Consider the following 19,107-nt stretch of genomic DNA (forward strand, 5'->3'; position numbering starts at 1 on the left):
AGTCATACGGGAAGACGAGGAGAGTTTCGACATGCGCGGAACCAGAGGAGCCCGTAAAGCCATTAGAGTCACTTCGACTATCAAGTGGCAACGGGACTGGGATAACTCTTCTAAGGGTAGGTGGACCCATCGGATGATACCTAGCGTATCAAGATGGGTTAATAGGAGACATGGGGAAGTTCACTTCCATCTGACACAGTTCCTGTCAGGCCATGGCTGCTTTAGGTGATACCTACATAGGTTTGGGAATACGGACTCTCCCGTCTGCCCGGACTGCCCAGGGTCGACGAAACTGCCGAGCATGTACTATTCGTATGTCCTCGTTTCGTCGATGTTAGAAGCGGAATGCTAGAGGTGTGCGGGAGGGACACTACTCCGGATAATCTTATCCAGAGGATGTGTCAAGAGGTTGATAAGTGGAACGCAGTCTCGGCCGCTACCACTCAGATTGCCAGCATCTTGCAGCGCAATTGGCGCGCCGAGCAGCAGTCGGATAGCGCAGACTAGTGGGTAGCTAGTCTCGAGGGTGAGGTACCAGCGGGTAGTTGGTTAAGTAGTAGTGGAACTAGTGGGTAGCTAGTTATGAGGTAGAGGAACTAGTGGGTAGCTAGTTGTGATTTGAAGCTAGTGGGTAGCTAGTATGTGGGCGTGCGTAGTAGCACGGACCCCTCCCAGAAGTAATGCCGAAAAGTCTGTTCCGGGGAGACTCAGGGTCTGTGAACAGGGTGGTTTTAGCGGGTCGGCAATAGCTAAACCCCGTTCGCCGGTAGCCCACCGGTGTCTGGATGCAGATTCCCACCCTACTGAAAAAAAAGGCTTTACTACATGGAATTTGTGTAGCTTTCATGAAGCTTTACATTGTATTACCTTTACTTGTGTTGAGGGTTAAGAGTCTGAACCAATCCAAAAAATCCTTCAAAATCAACCAGTTACGCAGAAGCAAACGCCTGTGTTCCTTGGAGTTCTTGGGCGACTTAGAACATCTATACAAATCAGAACAATACACATTTTTTTTAGTTTAAATTGTACATTAGGGGGCCATGCATTAAGTACGTCACGCCTCTAGGGGGGAGGAAGGGTTCAGAGCAGCGTGACGATCCATACAAAAATGTTATAGGTTTGTTACATAAAGCGTGACAAAGGGGGGAGGGGGGGGGTTGAAAATCATCAATTTTTGCGTGACGTACTTTATGGATCTTCACTAGAGTGATTAAAATTTTGACTTTTTCTCTCCTCTCTGCTTAAACGATGACATTTGCTGTTATATTAATCCTCCTAAATTTTTAGCTAATTTTGATATAACTAGAATGAGCACACGCAGTTTCAAGTTTGTATGAAAATTATTATTGGCGAACTAACGTTACATGAAAAAGAAGCATAAAGATGATATTCAAAAAAATATTTACGGGGAAGCATACGAAGAAAATTTTGAAAGTATTTTTAAAAATTCTAGAAGCAATTTAATTAAAAACGGCTAGCAGTGCGGGGTCGGAAATTTCTTATACTGTGTATAAAGTGTAATACAGCAGACGTTCGATAACTGTAAGTCATTTACCTGCAATGCCTTTTAACTGCAATTGTTGCAACAGTTTTACATCATATCGAATATAATCTTTTATGTTTCTTCTTCTCCATGCAACATTTGACTGCCAATAAAAAGTCACTTTTGAGGAAAACCGTTCCGCAACGTTGCTCATTACTTGTAAATTTTATTCAACACGTAAAAGAATAATAAAGAATAATTTTTGATTTTATAACTTTGCTTACAAAAGCAAGATCGCATCGCCGCAACAACTGTCCTCCAGCTTAGACAATATTATAAAAAGTCATCGGGTCGAATACATTCGAATAGCTGGAGGGTCGCAACACTGAACGGTCTTTTACTTAAGTGGCGAATTCTATAGTAATTTCCATACAAAAATCTAGGAGGATTAATAAAACATCTAATCCGTCTTCTTCTTTCCTGTTGACATTACATCCCCCACTGGGGCATTGCTACCTCGTAGCGTTCATTAGCCACTTCCACAGTTATTAACTACGAAATTTCCATGCCAAGTTATTTTTTTTTATTCGAATATCATATGACTAACACGATGATACTTTTATGCCCATTGAAGTCAAAATGATTTTCAACCCGTAAATTGCCTTTGGGAATCGAACCTAGCCACCCTCAGCATGATCTTGTATTGTGACTGCGCGTCTACCAGCTGGGCTAAGGGGGCCCTAAAGCGCCTCAGTTGGTCACCGTTCTCACCGACACTCTGGAGGTCAGAAAAGATAATCGCTCAAAAAGGTTTAGCTTTCTTGTCCTCAGATACATTAAATCTGTACTACAAGCATTCTAAGTAGTTGAAACAGCGACCCATTGTCACTCCCGATAATGGTACTGATAAATATCCGATTCAAAATGAAAACAAACATTGTCATGATCTGTTAATATTCTACCAACAAAAACGACACAAACAAACCCGAAATTAAAAGAAAAAAGCATTAAGTGATAGCTGCGAAGGTTCATTTGATTGATATAGCACAATATTAAATAACAGGATGATTGATTATAATATGTCAGTGAGTTTTCAAGTGTCCAAAATATGAATTTCGTCAAAACTATGAAAAAACTGATACCTGTTTGAACAATATATGCAGTATGTAACTCGCTTAGCGGAAGACCAGGCCGGAATTCAAGCTCACATTCGTTATTCAATCCGGATTGATGTTTGCAAATTTGCAGCTAATACTCTAACGGAGTAAAATTCATTCATAGCGGTCATATGTGTAGAACTTGAACCTACTGCCAATAGAATATGAATAATCGCAGATCAGCACGTTCCTAAATTCCACACGTACCTGTTTTACTAAAGCCATAACGGACATAGTTGAAATAATGAATCATTTATATTTGCTATCACTCCAACAAGTAGATCTAGTTGTAGAACAAATATTTTCCCCATATCTAAATAACTAACTGAGCATTTTATCATCAGCTCACTTCAGCGATGAGAGTGGTAGCAACGAACAAAGTGTTGCATCCACGCTAATCATTACGTGACTTTAGAAAATGGATTGGCCATCAGCTGGCAGTGACCCTATCGGACGATGGAGAGTAAAATCCATTGGCGCGATAAAGTGTCGATTATCTGCCACCGCCAGTACCGTGATAGAGGGCGAATAGTAACGAAACATTGCACCGTAAAATATATCTTGAAAAATATTTAAAATTCATATTTTTGGGTTATTTAAAGACATTGATGTACTGCATTTGGATATCTTTCCTTAAGTCGATGCCGGCTTTAGTAGTTTTGATTCACAATTTATTTTTTTTAATATCTCGACATCAATACAAAGGTCATTACAACATTACCAATAATGTACTAATAAGTTTGACCATTTTGTATGTTCAAATTTTATTGCTTATGATCCAGAAATGGATAAACTTTCAGTGTTCTGTTTTTCGCCTCATTTTACGGTGCCTATCAATAAATTTCACTTCTAAAAGTGAAAATCGGTAAACACAGCTGCTACTTGTTGTCTAGGCACTGGTGGAAGTGCATTGTTTTTCACCTTGATGCCCCGTTATCGAGTTATTTTTTCACTATCTAGAGAGCGAGATGTGCGGTGGGGTTTGATTTCATTGAACCGTAGCGTATAATGCCGACCGGTGCGCGGCATGTACGCAGCCATGACGTCATGCACACTTGTAACAATATTTATAGTCCAGGCGCACCAACTGATATAAAATAGATAACGGACTTCTGTTGTATCGTGTTGTGCGATATTGTTTGCACATGTTTATTGAAATGTCGGTAAAATTGTTACAACTTGTTTCCGATAAAAAAATAGAATAATAGCAGATGTTGTCTAATTGATGTCCAGGAAGTGTCTGAAACTTTTGACGAAATGTAGACCGGCTTTTTGACTGACTTGTGATATTTTGTTCGTAGTCGTAAAGCATTCTATATCAATTTATATGTGCATTTGTGGGGGTTGAGGTATATCCGATACGATTTGTGATCAAACAAACCTGCTGTAAACGCTGCTTCAAATGAAAAACCCTGATTAATCCACCTAGCGGTAATGGTGCCTTTCTCGTGCATTATAAAAATAGTATTTTGGCCATTACTCTTGAGCCCATAGTCCGATCTGCCCAATTTTCAATAGGAAGCAATGGTAGAGTATCTTGCGTCGAATGCAATTTGTTGCGAGTAAATCGACTAAGGATATGTGCCTGAAAAATGAGTGACATTTTTTACTCAATTTTTCTATAGAAAAGTGGTATTTTGGCCATAACTTCCGAGCCCATAGTCCGATCTGACCAATTTTCAATAGAAAACAATGGCAGAGTATCCTGCGTCGAATGCAACTTGTTGCGAGTAAATCGGTTAAGGATAAGTACCTGAAAAATGAGTGACATTTTTTTTGGGTGGGTGCGCACAGACACACACACATATACACACAAACACACATACACACAGACATCATGGCTAGTTCAGGCGCAAATAAGAGGTGGTCCAAGGGTTCGGAGTCGGCTTCATGGGTCATACCGGTGCCCTGTGGTCGAACTCGATCCTTTTATCGAACAAGTGCCCGTGCGAAAAATAACATGGCTTTCACGGCGTCGGTCAACCGGGCGGGTTCCGAGCCCGAGGACGGAAAAGGGGCCTCGTCAAGGCTGGGGCAGGCATAGGCACCGCGTCGGCAAGTCCCTCTGTGTGTTGGCGAATAGGCCCTATCGCAGAGAGGTCAATTTGGGGTGCACGCGGCATCATCATTCTTGATACCAGTCGTGCAGAGGGAAGCAGGAGTGAAGTCGACCCTTCCCACCTTCCGAGGGCATAGAGCATGGTAAGGCCACATGGATAGCCGGTAATACGCTGGCACGATACCATGGTGTTCTTCTAAAAAAGCGAGTAACGATGTTCGATGATGCAAGGACACGCAGCTAACCTCGAGGGTGCGTTATGCACTGGCCCCCCTTTGAAGCATTACTTTCTGGTTGTACCGAAGGGACGATGGGCTTGGTGGCAATGGAAACGGTTTAGCGGATCGGGGATGCAGTCCTGCCTCCCTCATTGAGGTGGCCCTAACCCAGCACTTCCTGGTCAACCCAGGATGTCTGTTGAGCAGGATCCCCTCCATTGTTTAAGAAGAAAAAAAACACACAGACATCATCTCAATTCGTCGAACTGAGTCGATTGGTAAATAGCACTATAGGTCTCCGGGCCTTCTATAAAAAGTTTGTTTTAGAGCGATCATATAGCCTTTACGTATACTTAGTATACGAGAAAGGCAAAAATAGTAATTTTTTATGGCACTCGGTGCGAATTGGCAGAATCCCGATCATATAGAAAAATAGTATCACTGGATTTGTCTTCATAGAAACATTTTTTTTTCATTTTTAAAACATTTTTTTATGGAAAATGTACTCGATTGTATTACAGCAGTAATGCTCAGCATTTTGAGCGTTTTATCCTTAATCTACTTCTCACACAATAAAAATGAGCTTTGACCTTACAAGTTAATACTCGGACGAAAGTATTTAAGCTCTGGTGAGGGTATTATAACGTATATCAGTGTTATTCTTTGTTCTTCTCTGTGTTGGACCAGCGGTCACGGATGAGCCAACTAACACTACAACAACTCTCATTCCCAATGATCTTCTATATAGTATATAGATCCCCACATCCCCCTTTCTTTACATGAGAATATTACATGTATTATAAGCAAGGAATGTAAAATAACAACATTGCCAATGACAACAACATTGTCCTCTCTTGTAAATGTTGGGACAAACTCAACTCGCAATAAGCGTTTGTCTCAAACTGCAACAGAATAGGACAATGATCGCTTGCCGTGCGTTTGGAGAAGTAATCGGTTTTCGATGATGTTTTTGTTTAAATAAATATCAGTTATCATAGTTTAGACATAAACTTAACCATCTGTTGTCATGATTTGTGTTTTACTTCTGAAATATACAAGTTATCGCAGTTTGAAAAGTTCACAACAATTACCTCTCCATGTTTGTTGCTAATAAACTAGAGCGCAACAATGTCTTTATCTTCTGCAGATGAGGACAAAGAGTTATCGCTATTCTCTTTTGTCGCTTGTTTTTTTGCATTTTTCAGCGACAATTACTATCCTTGATTATAAGTTGTTTCAATGACTATTTAATATAGGATGTATCTTACCTTGAATGTCTGTGTCATCGGTTTAAATTGAGTATCCTTACCTAAGCCTTGTACAGGGCTGTTAATATACGCATACGCTTAGAACAGCGAAGTTCAGCTACAGATGGTTTAAGGTTTTCAGGTGTTTCACTAGGCTCTTCCTTCTGAGTAGGAGTGGAAACCTTCTTTAGGTGAGCCACGTTTTGCCCATAGCATTTCCCACTATTCTTCAAAAGGACCCGTACTTTTGATCCCTGTCGCTCGTCTAGTAAGAAATTCTCAGATAAGAAACTAGCCGAGAGTTTGTTCGTGGGGTGTATGTAAGTTCTTCAGTTCTTCAAGAACTAGGTCTCCTGTACCGATATTACTGCTCTTCGCCTTTCGCATCTTCTCCTTCCTTTCCTTTCCATTTTGAACGGCATCTCTGTCTGCATAGACTAATGGTACAACGGCTGAACTTAGATCTTCTGGATCTGGAAACGTTGTACCTCAGTTTCTGATTCTGTAGAAGCTCACTTCGAGTCTTTTCTGTTGGTGTATGTGCAGTATTATTGTACATTCCGATTCTGCCTCTCTACTTCACCGTTTGCTTGAGGCCACAGGGTGAAGTGTGATTCAGATGAATTCGCTTCTGAACAACAAAATTCTTCGAATTCCGTTGACACGAATTGCTTGGCATTGTCAAACGGAATTGAACGTGGTACACCCTAAGTGCTGAATATTTTAACCAACCGTTTTATGGTTTCTTTCGCCGTAATAGCAGTCATGATCTCCAAGCACAAATACCTGCTAAAATAGTAAACTACCATCTATACGTGCACCCCGGTCGGTAAAGGGCTCAAAAATCGATGGCTATGTCTAGGCATTGTTTTTCCTGGAGCGGTCGTCTTTGCATAGGCTCTTGAGGATCAGCCGTCTGCATTATTCGGCATCCTTCGCAACTGTCGGATGTCTTCATAGCTTCGATATCCATTTTGGGTCACCAGCAGAAATCTCTTTATCACCGGTTTATTCCTGTCTGTCCTGAGTGCCCCTCGTGGGCTAGAACCAGCATGCTGCCCCGTGAAGCTGATGGAATCACGTTTGAAGTTTTGATCTTCGCAGTACAAGCCCGTTTACAAATGATAATTCATTTCGCAATGCTGAGTACACTTTCAGTATTTCTGATCGACGTCTTCTGAAATATCGATTGCGGCCGTCTCTTGAATCTTCGTATGTTCGTCAAAATTATCTTCGGCAGAATCGTTCACAAGCGTAGCTAAAGTCGATGCGACAATTCGACGAATGTAGACTTCCGATTCTTCTTTCTATTCATCGTGAACATGTAGTCAAATATAGTATATTAACAATATAGTCCACTTCGTGAAGCCCCATATATAAGGCAAGAGACAACACATTCACACCATTTGGCGTCGCAAAAGGTATCTAACGTTTGAAAACGATAGCCAAGGGGTGCGATAATTGCAAAAAATACACAAATTTTACAATTTTTGTAAATTTGAATTACATTTAAAAAAAAATATTTTTAAACTCAAATATCAAAATAGGGTCATGGTATGATTTCTACCTGGATTTCTACCATATTATTTCGAAATGTTATACTGCATACTGAATCATACGTTTAAGCACCCCTCGGAATGTCTCTTCACTACATTGCTTGCCTTTTGTGACACCGCGGCGCTACTGCGCTGTCTTTTCAAATCAGCCAAAGTGGACCATATTGGTAATAGAGTATATTTGGTGTGATGCCATTCGGGTGAGTGGATTAGCGATATTGGTTGAACCTCTTTTATAGACAACAATAAATTTGAATGTCTAAAAGCGCAACACTCACCTTTCTATGCGAGCTGTTGGGCGCGAATTTGATGTGAACAAAACTTCAAGTGGACTGTGATCTGCCTTGAGAGTGAAAGACATTCCCAGAAGGTAATCCCTGAACCTCTCAACAGCCCAGACTATTCCCAGTGCTTCCTTCTCAATTGGTGGATATTGTAGCTCAGTTTCTGATAGACTTTTTGATGCATAACGCGGGGTCTATTGTTTTTGTGCTGGATCAGTACTGCTCCAAGACCGATATAGACCTCAATTGGTGACAAACGTTGTTATCTCATGACTCTCTTCCGCCAACTAGACTTGGTGGAAAGCTTGTTCAATATCCAAAGTTGTTGTGAAGGATCTGGCCCCGTTAAATTTTGAAAGAATGTTTTCAAAGATTTGCAGTGGGTGATTTAGACGCTAAATCGCTTAATTTGCACGGCATGTGTCGATACAAAGTAGCACATCCCCATTGTCCTTAAAAATAGGGACCAAAGGGAATACCCAAGATGATGGCTTTAAAACACGTTCAATGATCCCCATGCTCAAAAGCTCGTCTAGCTTGCATTTTAACCTGATCCAGTAATGGAACCGGGCAGTGTCGTAGTGGCTGAAATACAGTGGTAACACTTCTATGAATGGGAAGAACTAGTTGGATATCTGTGATTTTCGGGAAAAGTTTCGTTTCCTTCATTTGATCAATACCGGATTTGAAAGAACTTGGCAATCCGTAACAATCCAAGTTCTCACTCCGTATTTTTACCTAACAAAGCGACGCGTATGATATAAAAAGTGGATCTGGTAGAAACAACATCGTTTTCGTAAGGCACTTCTATATCTGCATCGAATACCGTCAGTAATTCCAAAGGGCTGCGTCCGTGGGCCCGTTAAGCTTCATTAGATCTCATGTTTTATCATCTATCAGGTTGTACGTAGAACCTGAGTCAATCAGCATTTCAATGTTGTTTCCGCCAACCATTTAAGACATTTAAGAAGCTCATAATTTTCACTGTAGACTTTATAAACTGAAAAATCTTCAACGTCCTCTTTTTCAAGGGCCGTTTCTTACGTGCTTGAATGTCTTATGCTCGAAGCTATACCGTTGAGACGAAAGTTTACGCTTAAGAGACTGTGAGTTATTTAAGAATTGAAGAGAAAAAAATAATAGAATGCTTAGCTATTTAATGTTAATAGGTATAAGAGTATAAAAGGAATTATTTTCTTACGGTTTTGTTGGGCATTCGGCACATCGACTGGAAATGTCCAGAAATTCCGCAGGTATGACACTTTTTATCAGCCGCAGGGCACTTTTAGAATGTCAAGTGCCGGAAACAACCGCATCGTTCTTTGAAAGTAGGGATTCCTGAGTTCTTGTAATATGGTGTACTCGATTTATGAGCTGGTAAACGATTAAAATCTTATCCTTGCTTTGGTTTTGAATGCCTCTCAGCCGCTTGATGTTAATGGACTGGTGAGCGTTAACAATTTTGATACAAGTGTACAATGGCAAGTTTTCTTGTTCCAATAATGTACGGTTCAATTCATCCGGAGATTTTTGGATTATTTTATCGACGATAGCAGTTTGAGCCAGAGGCGCATCCATGTTCCGAGTCGTGGGTAGGACAAATAGGAAATGCCGATTTGAGCAACAGTTCTGGAATAAACAATAGCATTAAGCGATTCGCAGGCTTTACAAGACTATTGTGTCACTTACATCCGTTAACACAAATAATAATTTTGGACTGATCACTGGAAGCAGGGCACTCTTTAACAGTCGATATCTGTCCTGGCCTCGTTCTTGTGAATGCTGGAGGGAAAAGAATGGTTTGTTGGGAAACCTATACTTAATAAAGAAGCAGAGAACTCTACATCACAGACAAACAGACGTAACACTAGAGAAATTGCCATCGACCATGACTTCAACGATCCATTTGAATTTGATTGATTGCGCATTTCACAACTAGAGGCGCTAGCGTCGTAATCCTTCTAATTTGACGTTTCACTCCAGCGCCTTCTGGTGACAATGTTATACGAAACATTGTTTCGTATAACATGCTAGCAAGATGGTGGTAGAGGAGTTGGACGATGGATTTTTTAGAAAAATGTTCAAGCTGTTACTTCTGTTTGTCTGTGTCTACGTCCTCCCATCGGTGCCACGGGAGATTTTGGAACTGTTAGTGTGAAAGCTGTAACGGTAGGAATCGTTTTGGTATAGAACGTGAAACACAGAAAGAACTAAGGCATACTGAATAGGAACCCATGATCTCCCGTTCTTAGGCAGAAAGGATAGCCGCTAGACCACTAATCATGTCTCCGATTTGGGCAACAGTTCTGGTATTGATAAATTGATGCAAATTTTATCTATATTGAAACTGAAAGCATAACTGTACCATGTTCACATGAAATCTATTTCAAAATGGAAAAGTTATGCTTGCAATATAATCAATTCTAAAAATAATCAGAACTTGAAAAGTTCTTGCGGCCTGAATATTTGTATAATTCGATAAAATTTCCTCAAATTTTAGGAGAAATATTGCTTTTCCATAATCGATTATCGAATATATTTAGAAGCTTCTAGAAGAAGTCACCGGTCACAGAATTTTGAAAAAAAAATCAATTATTTCTAACTGCTAGGATTTCGTATCACCTCCAGGATTTAGCTATTCAAAGCAAACTACCAAAAAATCGCATGATTGTCAATCAGTTTTCGGAGCTCAGAACCCTTTAAGAGCGGTCTTCGGCATGTTTCTGGTTCCTCAGATTTCAATAGGCCTTTTGGGGTTTGAAGAAGACTTTTTCCGTGAGCTTTTAATAATCCACTACTAAAATATTTAATTAATTGCATCTGCAGATTTCAACAACTTCTCCTTCACCTCTGTAAAACCTAGATTTCTTTGAGCGCTTTAGGGATTTTAAAGTGCCTGAAGTCCTAAACAATGATACTGCCTTTGACGTCCCTACGTGCATATTGAGAGAGAAGGAGAGGAACAAATTGATTACTTGCCCAACGGTCTGCTTCACACATCTGATCCACAATAGCAACTTGAAGCACTCCGTCGTGGGCAGTCGGACTTCGGGTAGTCCCTCTGGATCATGGATGACGATCGGCTGTTCCGAGTTCCTTGGTGGTTCATAACAGGGTGTTCTGCTGTCGATTGCGGAGGGATGTTGGTTTTCGGAGCTTGTTGAACCTTGATCGACGTCTCAGTGCCCGCAGACGGGGTGGTGACTCATAGGATGTTGAGCGGCGGCAAGCGGGGCATGCCCTCGGACCTCACCGTCGCCCTCACCGTTAAAACGTACCGTACCTTCGTGGCGTGTGATTCAGCGATAGCGTTACTCACTGACCACCGGTACTGAGCTCGCCGACCTTCCCAATGACGGTTTTTAGAGAATGGTGACTGATGACATCCGCTCCACAACGGTTCCTGGCCGGCGTTTGGAAATTCCGTAATGTTCCCCGACTGGCAATCTCCACCGAAGGGACACTACTACGCTTTTCTTCCCGGCTTTGTCGAGTTCCGCCTTCTTCGCCAACTGGCCAATCCCGCCGAATGGAAACTCTCACGCGGTAGTGCCCGGCTTTCTCGAGGACCGTCCCTTTCAACAACCGGTTTTCTCTTCACCGGAATACTCTCCCGGTTCGCCGAGGATTCTGGCAATCACACTCCTTCGCTGCCCGTTTGCCTCGAAGCGAGTCTTCTTTTAGCTTACAAACTTGTCAACCACTTCTCTTTTCTTTTTTTATATCATTCGGATCGAACACCGTGACCGTCGAGGATCAGACACTTTCTGCCTTCTTTTCGTTTTCCTTCAGTCAGCTTCTCCCGTTTTCTTCTTTCCTCACTCTCTCCTTCTTCTCTTCTCTCTCTCTCTTCTCTCCTCCTTCTCTTCCTTATTACCGGAACTGTCATTAAAGGCAAGGTTGCCACTCTCGTAGATATATAGGTTATAATTTGTTTTTAAGATGTGAGACGTACTCATTACTATCGCGGACGTAGCAAGGGATATTGCACGGAAAATTTTAAATTTGATTACATCGTTACAAAGCTCCTATCCATCAAAGCTAACTATCTATTGCCACTTGACTTCCATAACGTGGGTTTAATTAAATTTGTTCCGATTGGTCGGTAACATCAACAATCAGTAGTCTATTGCTTTAGGATCCCAAAAATATCTATGATTATTGTTTGGATTCTGATTAACTTTAAAATCATCTTCTACTAACACACAAATTCTTGCCATCCAATAACTTCATATGTTCTTACCACAATCATGGGTAGGACAATGCTTTGACTGTCCCACCCAGGAAAATTCATGCGTAGGACATGTCCTACCTGTCCCACCCACTCCCGGCGCCACTGAGTTTGACGATATTCGAGTTCAGTTTGCCCGAATGGGCGATTCCGGCATAGACCCGGGCCTTATAAAACCAGATGTACTAAATTGTCAGCCCTATTGTCAGTCCAAATTGTCAGCCCTAAGTCCCCCTCTCGGCCAAATTTACTGGTTATAACTGGTTGTGGCACATACACAGGATGGATCATCGATATTGGGCTTCCTTACTAAGGGTTTTCTTTGGAGAGATTTAAAGAATCTAAGGAATTTTAATGAATCCGTAATACAGTGAAATCTCCATTTATTGATATTGAAGGAACCACCCAACAAACAATTTCAGCAGAATAAGTTAGTTTTTTAGCCGAAGAAAACTAATTTTGGTCATACAAGCGCTTTACCCATCACCAATGTTTGTTGGACATTGACTCAAGGAAATATCGAGATATGGAATAGAAAATACTTGGGAAGCTCTTTGGAGAGACCATCACAGAGTAAACCCAACAAAATGTTTTTAATATGGCATCATTTGATTCCATGAGTTGGTATCGAGTAAAAGAACATCGAAATTTTGAAAAACATAACTAAAATTCATTGGAGGAAAAATGCCATTTGGCCGAATAGTTGAAATACGTTACCTTTGAAGTGAGAAAGAAAAAAACAAGAAAGAAGAAGAAAAAAGGAAAAGAAAAAGAAATAAAAAAGAAGGAAAGAAGGAAGATGGAAGCTGGAAACAGGGAACAAGAAGAAAGAAGAAGAAATAAGGAAGAAGGAGGAAGGAGGAAGGAAGAAGGAAGTAGGGAGTTGGGAGAAGGAAGAAGGAATAAGGAAAAAGGAAGAAGGATTTTTGTGTCTTTATTAAAGAGGAAGGAAAAGAAAAGAAGAACAAAAAATAAAAAAGAAGGAAAGAAGGAAGGTGGAAGCAGGAAACAGGAAGAAGAAAGCAGGAAACAGGGAACAGGAAGAAGGAAGAAGGAAGATGGAAGAAGGAATAAGGAAGAAGAAAGAAGGAGGAAGTAGGAAGTTGGAAGAAGGAAGAAGGAATAAGGAAGAAGGAAGAAGGATTTTTTTGTCTTTATTAAAGAGGTTTTCAGCCCTAGGCTAGCTCATCTCTTAGAAAGAAGGAAAAATAATAAAGGAAGAAAGAAGAAAGAAGATGAAAAATTAAGAAGGAAGTAGGAAGAAGGCAGAAGGAAGAAGGAAGAAGGAAGACGGAAGAACGAAGAAGGAACAAGGAACAAGAAAGAAGCAATAAGGAATAAGGAAGTAGGAACAAAGAAGCAGGAAGAAGGAAGAATGAAAAATGAAAAACGAAGAAAGAAGAAGGAAGACAGAAGAAAAACCCAGATTAATCCACCTTGCGGCGACGATGCCTTTCTCGATTCAATCCCTTGGTTTTGCCTTAGTGTGATACACATCATAAATAATTGCCTACAACGCTGTAAGGCAAACAACCAATCAACCGTATATGGCTCATCGCCCTTTTCTTCATAACTTTTGAACGCAATGACCGATCGTGATTATATTCAATAGTGATCAAGGCCTGTCATAAGACGAGTTTATACAATCCCATTGAATTCCACCACTTAATTGTATCTTGACAGATACGTATTTCGACCTCAACGGTAAGTCGAGTCAAATACGAGACACTGAAGACGGCCTTACCGTTGAGGTCGAAATACGTATCTGTCAAGATACAATTAAGTGGTGGAATTCAATGGGATTGTATAAACTCGTCTTATGCCAGGTGAAAACATTCCACTAAAAAGCTCAAAATAATTTTCTTATCAGTGATCAAGGGTTTGGGTTTGTCCCCCGTCGAATGCAACTTGTTGCGAGAAGTTGAGAATTACTATATTAAAAAGTGGCTAATGTTTTTCGGTTTTCGTGTGCACACACACGCATACATACACACACATACACACGGACAGACAGACATTAATTTATTCAGGTCTCCGAGACTTCTATAAAAAGTTGGATTTTGGAGTGAAATGATAGCCTTTCGGTACAACTTTGTTGTACGAGAAAGGCAAAAAGAAGGAAGAAAGAAGAAAGAAGAAGAAAAAAGGAAGAAGTAAGAAGGAAGCAGAAAGAAAAAAAGGAAGATAAAATAAAGAAGATGGAAGATGAAATAAGGAAGAAGGAAGAAAGAAGGAGGAAGAATGAAGGAGGAAGAAGGAATAAAGATTAAGGATGAAGGAAAAAGGAAGAAAGAATAAGGAAGAAGGAAAAAGAAAGAAAGAATAAGGAAGAAGGAAAAAGGAAGAAAGAATAAGGAAAAGGGAAAAAGGAAGAAAGAAGGACAAAGAAAAGGAAGAAGGAAAAGAGTAGTCCTGTATAATATACGAAAATGCGCGTTGCGAACAGCCCATGCGATATTTCTATACGAATCTTAATTATGGGTTTTCAAGGTTTACTCAACCTTACTCGTGATTTTAGCATAAGGAAATATCATATGAACACGTCGGAAACGATAACGAACTTATCTACTGAAGGAATAAAGAAAATCCATCCAGCCGTTTTCGAGTTATGCGAGTATTATATTTTTTTAAATGTTGTGATTGGCTAAATTGAAAAATGGCTGAAAGTTCTTTATGGCCGTCTCTAAAGTACATCACAAGAAAAAGGGGTTTGAGAAAGATGAGAATTCAAAATTTATCCACCTCTGAAGTCGGCAAACTCTTGGAATCCCTATCAGACATATTCAGACGAAGGAGAATCTAATCAGGAACGTGTCTGGTGGTCGTTCAGAAGCACTAATAGATCCAGTTGGGTTATCGAAAATCGCACTCTGGAGTGTGTGACTTGATTATTGATTTGAAGGAACTAATACTCGTAGTTAGGTCAATAAACCCCAAATCAGGAGTTAGTTAACCGTTAGTCTGAACATTAGACATTGTCAGACCAAGTGGGTTGGTTTGGTTGGCGGACGAAATTGCCATCGATATATTATTATATTCGGATCAAGAAAAAATCAACTCCGGAGTGAGTCTGACAGTTGTTTGAAATCACTACTGAAACTAGTTTGGTTAATAAAATCTAATTTGGAAGTGGGTAACTCAGGACCAAGCATTTAATTATTATCAGAAAAAAACCCGCAATAAACATTCTTCTTCAATCAATTAATGACCTAATAATAATTTTAACAAAGCAATTCGGGCTACAAAGTAACATGCTACTACTACTTATTGGCATTACATCCCCACACTGGGACAGAGCCGCCTCGCAGCTTAGTGTTCATTAAGCACTTCTACAGTAATTAACTGCGAGGTTTCTAAGCCAGGTTACCATTTTTGCATTCGTATATCATAAGGCTAGCACGATGATACTTTTATGCCCAGGGAAGTCGAGACAATTTCCAATCCGAAAATTGCCTAGACCGGCACCGGGAATCGAACCCAGCCACCCTCAGCGTCTTACCGCACGGCTAAGGAGGGCAAAGTAACATGCACCGTGTGTAATTTGGACTACACGACTTTATTTTGAGTAATATTTCTCAAATCTACACAAACTCACACCATCATGGTTTCAGTCATCTTTTGATTAAAAATATAGTCCCTGAAGGAAAAGCTGCATGTTTTTCACTATCCATTTGCCATTGAACATCACGGTTGCGGTAGTCCCTAGATGACTGTAATAGTGCACAATAAATTAACTAATTTCATCCACGCAATATGGGTATCGAATTTCATGACTTTCAAATAACATTAAAAATATGATACTTACAGATTTTTTCTTATTCAAGTGGTTCCTTAAACTCGACTCCGGAAGTCCGTGAAAAATCAGAATAGCAGTTATATATAAAATATTTTAGATGACTCAACATTCAACATATTTTTACCTTATTCAATCAACTCATAGTCGAAAGTTATTAAATTACCCCAATGTAATATTTATCTATTCCTTATGCATGAGAATAATTATTGAATTTGGTGAAAAATTAAAGCTTTTTAGGGGAATCTTATTTAACTCCACCACTTGATTGAAACTTTTCATTAACATAAGTATTTCGACCACAACATTAAGGCCGTCTTTTGTGTTGAGATAATTAAATGGGATACACTTTGAAACAGGAAGGAGAAGATTTGAATAAAACATGTTGTGGTCCTACGCTTTTGTAGATTATAAGATTATAAGACTCAAATTAGTTTGAAAATGATAAAAAAAATCAACGAAGGATGATCTGGTATTTAAGTATATAGAAGTATATTAGGGCCCTCCTTAGCCGTGCGGTAAGACGCGTGGCTACAAAGCAAGGCCATGCTGAGGGTGGCTGGGTTCGATTCCCGGTGCCGGTCTAGGCAATTTTCAGATTGGAAATTATCTCGACTTCCCTGGGCATAAAAAAAATCATCATGTTAGCCTCATGATACACGAATGCAGAAATGGTAACTTGGCTTAGAAACCTCGCAGTTAATAACTGTGGAAGTGCTTAATGAACACTAAGCTGCGAGGCGGCTCTGTCCCAGTGAGGGGATGTAATGCCAATAAGAAGAAGAAGAAGAAGAAGTATATTATTTAACGGCATAAGTTTGCTGAAGACTTGTCTCTATCTCAAGTAGGAGCGCCTCACGTAAGCAACAAAATCAATCAACAGTAATTATTACAAATGTAGTATATTTATTTTTTTATTCGATCTCGTCATTGTCGATAACCCGAAGGCTACCGTTGATATTTATCAACGGCTTATGCGCAACCATCACCTAATCAAAGTTCTCCTTCTTATCTCGATTACAGGGTGCCAACAGCAGTCCATCATCACCACCCGCGCAGCTTAATGGAATTAGTGAAGATACTTCGTTCGTAGGAATGAAGGACGCACTTCAGGAGGAATTAAGAAACACCCTCAAGCGAAAGGTCAAGAAGCAGGACGTGGAACGTGGTGACAGCACCAAGAAAGACGAAATCGAAAAAGCAATGGAAACGAACCGAACTGAAGTTCAGCTTAAAGTGAACACAGGTGTCAAGGCATCTCCCTCCTTGGCACATAAAGATGTTCTGAATGTGGCTAAAACAACTAATGGTGTGCAATCAGTTCCAAGCAGAGTTGTCAATCTAAACAATGTTCCAAACGGATCTGTTGTTAATGCAGAACATAAGAAAACATCCCCAATGTGGCCCCGAAAAGAAATAGTGAACACAAGCCCGGTGAAAAGTAATGGAGTCCAATTACCACACGTTAATCAACAACAGCTAAAACCAACAACAGATCTGAATGGAAGTAAATCATCAATTGACCAGCGTATTGAACCTAAACAAAATTCTTTTCCACAATCAGCTCCACCGAAGCCTGCCAGATTATTGCAAAATGACGTGGTGGAAAACAAGAAACCAGTTGAATCGTCTGCCATTAGCAATGGTATAGAATCCGTTAAACGACACACACCAATGAAAGTGGAAATAAAACCATTCGACAGTTCCAAAACGCCGCTAAATGGAACATTGAGGAAAGTCAACCATCAAAAAGACCTAACAATAGATGTCGACGTTAGTCAGGATGATCGACTGAAAAATACTATCTTATCTCCTGGTGTAAAAAGTGGTACCGCGTCGATACGGCCATCGCAGATAAAATCACTGACTAAGCAGGGCAGTCACGTTTCACATATTGATATACTGGAGAATCCCAAGCCCATTAACAAAAGCCCCATTTCACTCAAAGAATCCCCCAATTATTCATATACCCCGCCCACTCCGAAGAGCATCAGTCCGGCAAGCAGTGGCCAAGCATCCCCTCGGACTCCCACTCGTACCACTATTCTTGATACAAGAATCAGCAACAGTCTGATCACGCCAAAACCAGATCCGAGCTCACCGCAAAAGAAGCTCATGATATCCCACCCCAAGGCCAGTTTCACACTGAAGCGCGGTTCGTCCGCCAGTCAGCAAAACTTCGAAAACACCCAGTCGACGGAACCCAAACCTGTGTTCCGGATTCTATCCAACTTGGAACAATCAGAACGCGTGGAGGCAGACCGCGAAGCTAAAACGTTGCCCAGACAGTCGCCCAAAAAAGTTCCTCCCAAAGCGGACGAACCGGGAGTGGAACCGGTGCTCACCTCGTACGTGAGTTTCGCCAAAGAGCTGGCCAACGCCCCCAACAACTATCCGGACACCGTAACGAAACACACCACGGTGGGCGTCCTGAAGCAGGATCTATTCTTCGATAACACCAACCTGCGAGACATCAAAATCGATATCATTGAGGGTGGTGGTCAATTGAAGGTGGTGAACAAGTGAACGCACATAGAGTGCGTGCCGAGTAGGGACCAGATAAGCAGAATAGATATCTAGGCGTAATTTTAAGACTGAGAAAATGCATAGCAACGTGATTGAATTATGGTATGAATAGTTGCACGCAATGGGGCGTGATTTAGGTTGTTTTATTTTTCGTGGGAAAGCGATTAAAAGCAAGTGAAGTTCCTTAATTGTAAGATTCGTAGTTCCGTTTTGGCCAGTCGCTTTAGTTCATATTCATGCCATGCCTTATTTAAAGTAAACATATTTACCAAAAAATTACGATGTCTGCTGTTTGTTGAGTGATGACAAGCTTTGTTCATATTTTAACTTACATTCTTATCTATCCCACATAGGGTCTGTCTTATTTGGAGAATTAAACTTAAGGTGGTTATACAACAAAGCCAAAAATCGGCAATCTTGAAAACCACGTGCTTTTTGCCGGAATTTTTCAGGAGCACGAGTTGAGAGAACCATAACACGCATATGGGGTGAAACAATGGCAGATCATTTATTCACTTATGCTGAGCAATCGACTTAAATTTCAGAACTGTAC

The 19,107-nt window shown here is 40.6% G+C and overlaps 1 protein-coding gene across 1 annotated transcript in view; it reads left to right on the top strand.

The window, feature by feature from the left end:
- Positions 1-18,820, top strand: part of LOC134224472 (uncharacterized) — a 31,431-nt gene extending 12,611 nt beyond the window's left edge. The window contains exon 2 of the mRNA XM_062703830.1: positions 17,052-18,820. Coding sequence (XP_062559814.1) covers positions 17,052-18,554 — 1,503 coding nt within the window. The 3' untranslated portion in view covers positions 18,555-18,820. The remainder of the gene's footprint in view (positions 1-17,051) is intronic.
- Positions 18,821-19,107: the final 287 nt, after the last annotated feature.

This window comes from Armigeres subalbatus, chromosome 3 (assembly GCF_024139115.2).
Source record: "Armigeres subalbatus isolate Guangzhou_Male chromosome 3, GZ_Asu_2, whole genome shotgun sequence".
NCBI classification, from domain to species: domain Eukaryota; kingdom Metazoa; phylum Arthropoda; class Insecta; order Diptera; family Culicidae; genus Armigeres; species Armigeres subalbatus.